The sequence below is a fragment of the Bactrocera dorsalis genome, chromosome 1 (assembly GCF_023373825.1).
Source record: "Bactrocera dorsalis isolate Fly_Bdor chromosome 1, ASM2337382v1, whole genome shotgun sequence".
Taxonomy (NCBI): domain Eukaryota; kingdom Metazoa; phylum Arthropoda; class Insecta; order Diptera; family Tephritidae; genus Bactrocera; species Bactrocera dorsalis.
The window spans coordinates 99,902,228-99,914,670 of NC_064303.1; the positions used below are offsets into that span (position 1 = coordinate 99,902,228).

General features: G+C 37.8%; 1 protein-coding gene across 2 annotated transcripts in view; it reads left to right on the top strand.

Annotated features, from left to right (window-relative positions):
- Nucleotides 1-12,443, top strand: part of LOC105227822 (cadherin-related tumor suppressor) — a 357,862-nt gene that overhangs the window by 294,457 nt on the left and 50,962 nt on the right. For both annotated transcript variants that reach the window (XM_029550888.2, XM_019990868.3), the window contains exons 4-6: nt 5,147-5,380; nt 6,732-6,933; nt 10,909-11,246. In XM_029550888.2, coding sequence (XP_029406748.2) covers nt 5,147-5,380; nt 6,732-6,933; nt 10,909-11,246 — 774 coding nt within the window. The remainder of the gene's footprint in view (nt 1-5,146; nt 5,381-6,731; nt 6,934-10,908; nt 11,247-12,443) is intronic.

A 12,443-nucleotide genomic window follows, 5' to 3' on the forward strand; every position in this document is an offset into this window, starting at 1 on the left:
CCGGTAATTTTCATTGCGACAGTAATGTCCAACAAGCAAGCCCGTTACACCTCTATTGCTCCAGGGATTTAATACGGCATTTTAATAACGTTATCAACCATATAGAATATTTTATAGAGCCAATAGAACATGTTAAGTTGTAAACCTTACTTGGAGCAATGGCTCTTTTTCTGGAGCTTCAAATTCGAAGGGCTTTGGAAGCAAATTTGTTCTCTCCAGCTTTGTTTTTTATCTCGAATAAAAATGAAATCCAAAGTTTAATAGTTCTGCATCTTAAGGATGCTGGCCTGCCTTACAAAACTGATAGTCGCCACGTTAAGTAAGCTTCAGGGCCATTCTAAATCACTCCATAGTAAATCGAGAAAGTTGTCTGATAACCTTAACTTGGATTTTCTGAACCTCTCGCTCTGTCACTCTCCGTTTTTTTAACTTTTTAAATAAAGTCGCATTGCTTGATGTTTGGAAGAACTCAACCATCCACAAAAACTTTGAGAGCTTAAAAGCTTTCCTAAAATCTTTTCACGATGAGCTTTTATAGTTATCATTTTCTGATAACTTCTTCTTTTATTTTCTGAACTGCTCTCTCTCTCTCTCATTTTTAGTTTTGTAAAGTCGGATTGCTTCATGTTTGGAAGAACTCAACAACCCTTACATTATCTTTTAGAGCTTAAAAGTTTTTCCAAGAGCTTTTTACTATGAGCTTTTATAACCTGAACAGGGTATCTTAAGTTTGCCAAAGACCCTATAAAATATGTATATGTTATTTTTATATAAATGATCAGCAAGACGAGCTCAGTCGAGTTAGCCGTGTCTTCCTGTTTTTTGAGATCAAGTTTTTGAGATATCGATCTTGAATTTTGTTCTCATGCTTTTCTCACCAAAAATCTGTTCAGTTATCGAAACCGCCGATATCGGACTACTAAAGCGTGCAGCTGCCATACAAACTAAACGATCGAAATCAAGTGCTTATATGAAAGTAAGAATGTTAAGTATTTCTGACGTGTATTACAGCTTTATAGATGCAACCGAAGTTAAAGTTTTTCCTTCTTAACTTCCTAAAGTCGCTTAAATGAATGTTTAGAAAAACCCAACAACCTGCGCAATATCTTTGTGAGCTTTAAAGCTTTGTTCACAGCACTAACGAACTTTTTACGTTAAGTTTCTTATATACGCATTGAGACATTTCTTTGAAAATCATTATTATCGCCTATAAATGCCACTAGCTTGCCTTTTAAATTTCTAAACTGAATTTCTTGTGAACTGCGTGTTTTTTTCAATTAAACTGAAACCCCGCCTGCCAGTGTTATGAAACGTACAATATCTTTTATAGACTAGCACTTGTTGAAAATTTCGCACGGAACCCTAAAACATGCCAAGGAATTTGAGAAATTCGCACCTTTTCTAGCAAAACGTTTGTTTGCCTTTTGTATTTCGCTAAAATTCATGCGCTCAGCTCAGCTGCTCTTTGACTTGGTCTGTTACCTACCAGGTTAGGGCATCCCTGTCGCATGTGACCAACATGGTCAGCTATGTTGCACACATGTATGTATGTACATATATATCGCCTTGCAACATGGCTGCGCCGCACACCTTATAAGCAGGCGCGCAACAACAACAGAAACATGGCAAGCATAAATATACACATCAGCTGCCGGCACTAGAGTGTAGACTGACTCGAGGTAGCAGCGCGCTTGAATGGCTAACTTATTGACCAAGCGACACGCCGGCCAACCAACTGCCGGCTGCCGTTCATATGCCGCTGTTTGGTCGGCCATCTGAGTAGCAGCACAGCTTTATAAATACAAAGTAGTAGGCACATTGTGACATTGCTGTCGGTTGCTGAGTTCGCTTGTTGCTGCTTTTAATTTTCAAGGTCTCTCCACATCACTTAAAAGCGAGATTATTCTTCCCTTAAATGATGCGCTGTGACACAGTAAAAGTCACTGCATTATGAAGACACCTTCAAGCCCTGTTTTTTTTTCAGTTTTCTGCTGACAACTATGAGTGGCTGTCTGTGTTGCTATGAGACTGTGTTTGTGCCTCTGTGTATTGTCTATGTTTCTGTGTGTCTTTGAGACTGTTTCTCTGTGTCTGTGAATCTCTGTGTCTTTAAGTCTGTGTCTTTGGCTCTGTATATCTGCGCCTCTGTATTGGTTTGCTCGCATGCAGTGTCTGCCAGCCAGCCAAGCTGCGTTGACAATGTGTCCTCATAGTGGAACCCAGCTAGAGCTGCTCGTCAAATGCCACTTGCAAGCTCACACGTCTGTGTATGTATGTTTGCATAGTGGCAAGTAATTATTGTGCAATATATGTGTGTTAATAATTTGCCATGTCCGGCAGCACACCGACACGGCGCGCTGTCCAGCCCTGAAGTGCCTGCACTTATAAACCTCTAAAAATGCCAATATTTTTGCGCAGACACTTCCCGCCTCGCCTTGGCATGGAAATATTTGCAAGCATCGGCGCGCATACATATCAATAAATGTACTCGTATAAAGTAATGGCAGTAAATGTAATGCATTCGCAGCGACAAAAGTAAAATTTAAAATTTATTTGCCACCATTGAATGACACGAACTGCGCCGCTGACGGCGGCAGCCCTTTTTATTATACCTTACCTACTTATTTAACACTTTCGTATTGCCGCTGCTCGACTGGCAGTCCTGTCGCTGGTAAATACAACACAACAACAACAACAAAATATATTAAGGTCGCTTTATTCACACTTTGCAGGCCATTTTGTGGCATTACAGCGCGTCGGTGACGGAGAGCGTAGCGGCGGCAGGTGAAAAGGCGGCAAGCGAAGTGCTTTTTCTGCTATTTTCGGGAAACGAGATTTTTAATGCGAACAATTAATTTGCTGATGCTGATTTAAAATTTTTTTTTGTATTTTTTTTTTGTAGTGTAATTTCGTATTCGCTTATTGTCGCTATTTATACACATTTATACTTAAGCGTAAGTACTTTATATGTGTGTGTGTGTTTGTGGTGTATTTTAATAAAACGTCATACTTGTCAGACGCCTCTCAACAGCGTGTACACATGTCGATCCTTGGCATAACAGCGCGCATATAGACATGCAGACACACAAAAGTACATGTATACATGCATACATATGTATATAAATACTAACACGAATACATACACATATATACAGACATACATATATTATTACATATTTATACCTTCGCTGCCCTTGCGCAAATCACCGCCATACATATGCTTATATGTGTGTGTGTATTAATATTGCTGTTTGCATTATGCAGCTTTCCGTATGTATGATTCTTTTCTGCGTGTCTGTATGTCTGCGCGTATACATACATATCTGGTATGTAGCCCGTTTTTATTTCTGCGCCAGTTCTCTGCCTGTTGGCCTCCTGCCGGGCTGTCTCCAGTGCATTCGTGATATGAATAAGAACTGACAGCTGTTTCCACCTTTTAAACGCATTTAAATGCATCGGATGATATTAAAAACAAAAACAACAATAATAAAAGATTAAAATAAAATTCAGCAAAGCAAAATTAAAATGCGTTTTCGAATGCATTTGCGTAGAATGCGGCAGACGCAGATTGTTTACAGCAGAAATAAATAAATAAAAAATAAAGAAGAATAAAAAAAAACAATAAAAAAAAATAAAAAAAAATTAAAAAAAAAAATTAAAAAAAAACTTAAAAAAATTAAAAAATAAGAAAAAAAATTTAAAGAAAAAATAAAAGTATGAAAAACCAAAATAATTATAAAATGTACCTAAAAATATAAAAAATATGAAAAGTTTAAAATAAAAAAGTTAAAAGAATATTTAAAAAATTTGAAAAATATGACAAAAAAAAAATAAAATAAAATAAAAATTAAAAAAAAGTTATGAAATATAAAAAAAATAAAAAATGCCTAAAATTTATGAAAAATTTAACAATTAATGAAAAAGTATGAAAAAAATTAAAAAAAACTATAAAATATACCCAAAAAAATTTAAAAAAAATATTAAATTTATAAAAAAATTTAAAATATACATGAACAAATACAAAAAAAAAAAAATTTAAAAAAAAAATTTTAAAAAATTTAAAAAAAAAATAAAATTAAAAAAAAAAAAATTAAAAAAAATTTAAAAAAATTTAAAAAAATATGTAAAATATAAAAAAATGTGAAAAAATTAAAAAAAAATATTAAATTTATAAAAAAATTTAAAATATACATGAACAAATACAAAAAAACGTTGTTTTTAGCAGAAATAAATTTTAAAAAATTTAAAAAACATATATATAAAATTAAAAAAAAAAAATATATGAAAAAATTTAAAAAAATATGTAAAATATAAAAAAATATGAAAGCATTAAAAAAAATATTTGAAAATTTAAAAAAATGATTACGGCAGCAGTTTCTTGCCGTTGAATCTTCCTTTTGTTTGTTGACGTGCATTTTTTGCTGCACAGAGGTGGATGCGTATCTCCGCTGCAACAAGATACGCCTGAGTCAATGCTAGGACCTCGGAGCGTACACACGTCTAAAACACTTGATGAATTTTCGTATGATGGAAACTAGTACTACAGATAACCAGATTTCGGACTGCGACGAAGTCGATCAGCCTCAACACTTTTGGGGATGCTTCCTCATGGAGGCTGAAGGTAGCTCTCATAGGTCCGCTTAAAGTGCTCATAGAAGACATCTTTTGTCATGTCGTCCTTCTCTATATATTGGAAAGCTTCGCTTTAATGCGGATTGTGTCTAGACGTTCGTCCATCAGGGTCCAAGACTCGGCGACGGAGTCTTTCTGCCACCACGAGTCCCACACCGAATTTGCGCTCTTTTATATGGCCATGGTAGTAAATGCCACAAGGACCTATTCATCTCAGTCCGTGTCCCGTCCATCGCATTTCTTGGACTGCGGTGATGTTAACCTTTACTCTAACTTTTTACTATTATTTTTCTACTTACTTTAAAATTTAAGTAATCCACTTACTCACTTTGAACTCAAAAAAAAAAAAAATTACTTGCATCACTAAACCTGTTAATAAAAAAAACTACTTATTTACTATTATTATTTTATTTTGATTTCATATTTAGAATCGCATTTTACACATTGTATATGCCACACTGACATACTCTTATATATCAACTTATATTTTTTGCTTTTTCTTTTCACTTTACAGGTCACCGACACCAATGATAACCCACCGATTTTCGATGAACCTGTTTACTCTTTTGACATACCCGAAAACGCCCCACGTGGCTATCAAGTGGGAATTATCGCCGCCACCGATCCGGATTTGGGCGATAATGCGCTCGTCTCATATACCGTCATCTCGGATTGGGCCAATGATGTATTTAGTTTGAATCCGCAGACGGGCGTATTCACACTGACAGCCCGTTTGGATTATGAAGAGGTGAGTGATGTGCCAGTTAACAAGTTTTTTGAAATGTTGAAAATGAGTTTTTGAGTTTCGAAATACGTGTGCGATTAACTTTTTGCTATAGTACGAAAGGAGGAGGAATGAAAAACTACCGTTGGCTTTAATTTTTCGCAAACCGCACGTTTAGTTTGCTTGCTGAATATGCAGGTTTGAGTCAGTTTTATGTTTTATATAAAATTTAACAGCAGTTAGAGGGGGTAGCTATGGTAGAGTATTAGTTATAGGGACACATAATTAGTAGATATACTTTTGCTTTGATTTCTGCTCCATCCGACTATAAGAAGAGCTTCTAATAGTAGTCGCTACTCGGTAGAGAACGGCAAGTCGCCGCGCATATTTTTCTCGTGAATAGTTTCTTGGAATTTTTTTTGTTTTTTACAAAAAATTCAACGAAATCAGTTAATGTCAGCCTAAAAGTTGTGAACTTCCTTTTGCTTCAAGACTCTGCGCCTAAAAGTAGGCAATATTATGCGTATGCTTATGAAGCAATATAAAGTGTTGATAAATGGTTTAAGTAGTAAAGTTTCATACCTTAAAGCTTACATTAAAGCTTCCTTAAAGCTTATACAAAAGCTTCCCGACTCGTATTCAAAAATCCGGTATTAAAAATATGTATAAGTTTTGAAAGCTTTTTTACATTAAATCAACACAGTTAATCATACAGTAGATTGAAAAAGTTCTGTTCGAGCTTTTCCTTTAACACTTTGCGCTTTAAAGTAGGCAATAAAATGCATATGCCTACCAAACAATTGTAAATGGCTTAATTAGTGAAGTTTCACACCTTAAAGCTTACACTAAAGTTTCCGATACGTTTGAAAACTCTGTTAAAAAGTAGACAATATTTTGAATGTGGTTGTGAAATCAGCTAAAGTGCTTGTAAATGTACTAATGAGTAAAGTTTCACACCTTAAGGCCCACACTAAAGCTTCCTTAAAGTTTCCCGAGGCGCATTCGAAACTCCATTACTAAAAATATATACCATAGAAGTTTTGAAAGGAAAATCTTATGTATTTATATTAAATATAGATTAATAAAGTTTTGTATGAGCTTTTCCTTTACCACTTTGCGCCGAAAAGTAGGCAATATTTTGCATATGGTTGTCAAACCTGCTAAAGTGTTGATAAATGTACTAATTAATGAATCTTCACACCTTAAAGCATACACTAAAGCTGCCTAGGTTCATTTCAAATGCTGTATTAAGAATATATAAACTTTTCTCAAGCAAAATCTTATAGGTTTAATATAATATTTCAATATAAGTAAATGTCAATATGTTTTGATTCACATTAAAGATTTTTTAATTACTTTTTCTCTTTTTCTCCAGGTGCAACATTATATACTTGTGGTGCAGGCACAAGATAATGGACATCCCAGTCTCTCCACCACATTGACTGTGTATTGCAATGTGTTGGATTTGAATGATAATGCGCCCATATTCGATCCGATGAGCTATTCGAATGAGATCTATGAAAATGTATCGATTGGCACACCGATTGTAACGGTTACTGCGACAGATATTGACTCAGGTAAGCAAGAAACAGCGCAATATATTTTAAAGCAACAAATTTTACTATTGCAATACACTGGGAAAGCAACAATTTTGACACTAGCAACAACACACTGGGAAAGCTTTTGTCATAAGCAACACAGACGATAAATATTATATTACCAGTTGAACTCCGGTGTATAAATTTTGGACAATTAACTCATAACTGGCATGATGTTGAGCTTTTCACTACAACAAAAATCATATATGTGCACTTCTGCGATTAATGTCGCTCTTTATAGCTCCTCAAATGGTTAAGCTCCGCCGCTATTTGCAACAACCCAGAATAATCACGTGTTTGCGCTCGCTTTACGGCACCCACTCGCTGGCAGTCGCTGGCTTTCTAGTCTTTTATTACACTACATAGCGACTTGCCACACTTAGCAACACGAAAAATTACTTTGCAATTGCTGGCACATTAAAAACGTTCCTCACCTATTGACCCACTAAACGGCGGTGCTTTAAATGTTTCCGAGTTTCTGAGGAGTTTCCGAGTTGCCATTTATGCTCATAGTAAAAATAAATATCATTATAGCTCCTAACCGCTAAGCGGCATAAGCCGAAACTACCGTGTCAAAAACTGTGCAACACAAAAATAAAAATAAACGTAAAAAACGCCACTAAAACGGCAGCAGCGCAACAAAAAGTGCGCAGAAAAATGAGCATCTCACGATTTATGACTGACACCTTTCCACGGCTTCTGTTTGTGCCTTCGTATGTGTGTGCGTGTGTTTGTGTGTCTAACTCGGTTCGCGCCAACGTCACAGCATTCATTAGCTTCTCTGCTATTACTGCTTTTCGCCAGTTTTTATTTATTGTGCCAAATTGCGCTAGGAATGTCCGCGGCGTTGGCGGCAACAGGATTAACAGAGCTAAAGATTGAAAATGAAACCAAATCAACGGTACAATTGCAGTTTGAATAACAATTTTTCAGGGTGTGGCCGAAAACCGCACACATTTTTATGGGTTTCCATTATTTTTTGTTAACTAAAAATAAAATTCGAAGCTATTTTCACCAGGTTAACTTTGGTACAGGGTGTTCCAAAATTAAAAAAAGAAAAAAATTCAAAAAATGTATGAAACATAGATTAGCCTTGGTACAGGGTGTTCCAATCGGTAGAACATTTTAAATATTATAGGTTTATATGATTTCAAAGAACCAAAGAACTACCTTTTATGGCAGTCCCCAACTTTTTGCCAACGGCTCACCTACAGCAATACAAGACAAACGATGCCTTCCAGGATCTCCCCTCGATATTAGACTCTAACGAGAGCCTTCCGTCTAAAATGGAGCCTAGATTCTGTCAGCAGTCTGAAGACACGTTTCTCTCATTGATGGTAGCTACGACTCCGGGATTTTGTACTTCGTAGTGAATACATCCAATTCGATCTTGTTAGTGTTTATGGAGAGTTTTTTACAGCAGCGCAGCCCAGTTTTTTGCCTAAAGTACCCATGAGTTAGTTTATACACGGTATGCAGAAATCCTCCTTTAACCATGAAAGCTACATCGTCCGCGTAGGCAGACTTCCTCAAGCTTTTCCAGAATATCATTGGCAACAATAATCCAGTGAAGTGGCGAAAGGCCTCCCCATTTTTGAAGTGCTCTACTTACATTCTGTCTTGCCCGTGCAGAGAAGTTGGAGGATGAGATGCATAAGGTTCGATTCAACCTCAAATTTATTTAAAACTCTAATAACCGCTTCTGGTAATGCATTGTTGTATGCCCCCACGATATTGAGAAAGGTCTCCATTCCAAACTGCTTGGTCCTCATGGTCCACTCGAACCAGGAAATAAGAGAGTGCAAGGCTGTGTCCACTGATCTGTCGTAGCTTTGAGGTATGTTGTGCCCTTCGAAGTCGATATTTTGGAATACTACGCTTTAAATCCGGGTGAATCAATATATCTAACGTTATCAATAAGAAATAGGATAGATTGATGGATCTAAACTCCTGAGTCGGCATATGCGAGCTCTTAACGCCTTTCGAAATGAACGCAACCCTAACCTGCTTCCAAGCCCCAGGAATATATCCGAATCTAATGCAGTTCGTATAGATGGGTACTAACCCACTGCACGAAACCGTGCCAACTCGCTGCAGTTGCGCTGGTATAATGTCAACTGGCCCAGGGAACTTGAATTGTTTGAATTACTTAATTGACTCCGCCAAGTGACGTTCATTCAGAAGGCTCGAAAAGCATGTGCTGTCCGTCTCCAAGAAATATTATATCAGAGGATAAAGAAATACGATTTCATAGAGTCAAGGAATAACTTTTAGTGACAGAGTTTTTACCATTGCTTACCTAAGTACAGCAATACAGGGCAACCGAAAAATGATCGCTCAGAATGCTTTGACTGCTGACTGCTCAAAATCCAACTGCCATTCAAATCCTTTAAATACTCCAAGAGAATCTGGTTCTTTGTGAGTATTGCCCTGAATCTTGAGGTCTCATGATAGCTTTTAGCCAAACGTGCTCTTGGTCGTGCTTATTTCGGACTTGTAGATCTTACCTTCAACCTTCAGTTAACTATAATGAAAATCACTTTTCTCATAACTAAATATTTAAAAAGAGGTTAAGTTCTCAATCCTCAACCTTTTAATAAACTTTTTCAAGAGCATATCTTACCTTCGCTTTGAAAAACCATCGGAGTTGGATACCGTTTGAAATCAAATCATAATTTATCACAATAAAAAATGGCAAAAATGAGCTGTCAGAAAAAAGTTGCTGAAACAACAATGCGCTGGTGTTGAGTGATGGTTGAAGAGCAGAAAGACAACACAGTTAGCGTAGAAAGTATGAGTATCAGCAGTAGTAGAAGGTGTACTAGCAGCCAGACAGCGCCAAAACCAGCATAGCGGGATGGGTTGCGCGATAAAGGCAGGCTGGCAGTCGGAGGCTGCGATGCCATGACTTTTGATGCCTTTAGACACCACAAACACAATACACTGTAAGTGTATATACATGCTTATGTATATATGCCACGGCACATTTATGATATTTGAGTGGGTGCCAGCAGATTTGCCAACCAAAAGCCGTAAACCACATGGTTGCATGCACCATAAAAGGAGGCAATAAAAGGAGTCAGTAAGTCAATGCGGCACAGTTATGATTACAAGTTAGCTGTAGCAGTAGAAATGGCGTTAGATTGAAGTCGAAGGCGCAGGTAAATAAGAAAATAAGATGGTACACACATACACTTAGACACACATATAAACGAGCGCGCAGCCGAAGTTAACTTCAATTTAAAAAAGGCGTCATAATTTTCACCAAATTATCAGCTGCTGCACTTACCGCAGAATTCAATTTTTTTTGCGCTTGACTCGGTTGAGGTGAGGAAGTGTGGAAACATGTTGCAAAGTTTTAAGTGAAAATATAAAAATACCACAAAATATTAGCGGCAATGCGGCAGCTGTTGTTGCAAGCAGCGCATTTCGAGAAATTACGGTGAAAAGCGCACGCTGCAGGAGCGCAGAGCGCAGACAAAAGGAAAGTTTGATGCTTGCGAATTGCAAATAATTTATAATTTGAGCGCGCGCTACAATAATAACAACAACAGCAGCAATTGTTTGCTAGGTTAGGATACAAAATCGCTATAAGTCAGCGCCTAGCCAAGCGCGCCGCTTATAGCGCGACAGCAACAATTTTCGCCGCTACTGGCGCGCTAAGTCAGCGCTAACCAGCCGCAAGCGCGTTTGTAATAGTATGTGTGTAGTGGCAAACGCGCCATCCACAACAGTAGTCGCGCTGCTGCTGCGCTTACCTTTTTTTGCATTGCATTTTTGTTGCATCACTTTTTTGTTGCATTGCATTTTTGTTGCTTCACTTTTTTGTTGCATTACATTTTTGTTGTTTTAGTATTTAGATTTTTTTTTGCAATATTTTATTATATCAACTACATTTTTTTATCAACTAACCAATATTTTTTCCACCATTTTCATTTTTCCAACTCCATCAAGGCGATAACGGGCGCATCGAGTACGCGATTACGTCGGGCGATGATAATAACGACTTTGAAATTGCTGCCAACGGTACGATACGTACGCGCCGTGAACTTGATCGCGAAACGAAAAGTTCATACAATTTAATTGTAACCGCAAGAGATTGCGCTCAAGAATTTCCAACAACAACAAGCACAACAACAAATGCATACAACGACGGCGCCTTCATGCAGCAGCCACAGCCACAACTGCAGCATCAGCATCACCAGCAACAACAGCAGCGTCGTCAACGGCAACACCGGCAGCAACAATATGTGGAGCAACAACCGCAACAGCGTCTATCATCAACAGTACAGGTAATTTGCATGCAATAGAATGGTGTATAGAGCAATAATATGCTGCGATGTGCAAGCACTTCCTCAATAACAGCCATGCAACATGTACGCTTGTGTGTACATACATATGTATGGCTGTCTTTTGTGTAACAGAAATTTGATTTTTGCAACAAATTTTAGCCCACTGCCCATAGCAGCACTGCTGCGTGCCTGTGTGTGTGCACTTTTAATTGGTGTGCATCGCTCGCGAATTGGCGCGCATAGCACATCGTTACTGCCACAGTAGCCAGCCTTCCGCATGCGCGCCGAGTGGCCACGCGGCCATGCCGGTGGGCTGTTGTTGTGCTGATGATCTGTTAAATATGCGCTGCTATGCCAGTTATGGCCGGTGGGAAAATGTTGCATAAGCGCGTGGGTAAATGAGGCGACTTCAGCTGCTTGAGCTGCTTGAATAGAAGCGCTGTGGCAAAGCGCTGCAAGCAGAAAATCTTAATAGGATTAGCGTTGTAGCAAATCATGCCGAAGGCGTCAGAGTTTATTGTAGAGTTAACTGTTAACATGTTTTAATGCAAATACAGTCGCATGACTTGTGGATGTGCAGTAGGTAGGCTGAAAAGTTGGTGTTGTTTTAATAAAATTAAAATTTTTGCCGAAAACCGATTTAAGTAAGGAAGAAGGTGTACTAATGATATTTCTATTAGAGCCATCTTTCAATTTTTTCTTACAAACCTTGCTTCGTTCTGCACGTTTACCTTTTCATTGACTTTAAATATCATTCTAAGAGTCACTAGGTTGAGGTCTGAGTAGAGAAATAAGACACTGGAGAGAGACGCTAAAAATACAGTGGCCGCTTAGGCCGCTTAAAATGTGTTCCTCTTGCACGCTACATCTAACATATTCTAATGTCATCTTCAGAATGTCAACTAACTCTAGCAACTTTATTTTTCGGCCAGCTAAGGGCCTTCCTGTGATTTTGTGTGAGGATTTCATCAAACACCGCTTCTTTTTCTCTTTTTATGTCGAATGGGTAGTTGATGATCCATACGCCAAGTTCAATAGAATGCGCGCATTCAGCGATTTCGGTAAATGTTTGCGCAAGTTTCTTTCTCAATTAACCTTTGCCGCTTGACTAACGTTTGGCGCACGTCTTATTCAGTTTTCTCACTACCATTTTCTTCGCTCAGCACCCTTCTAGCACACTCTAACATTCTGGCAAAC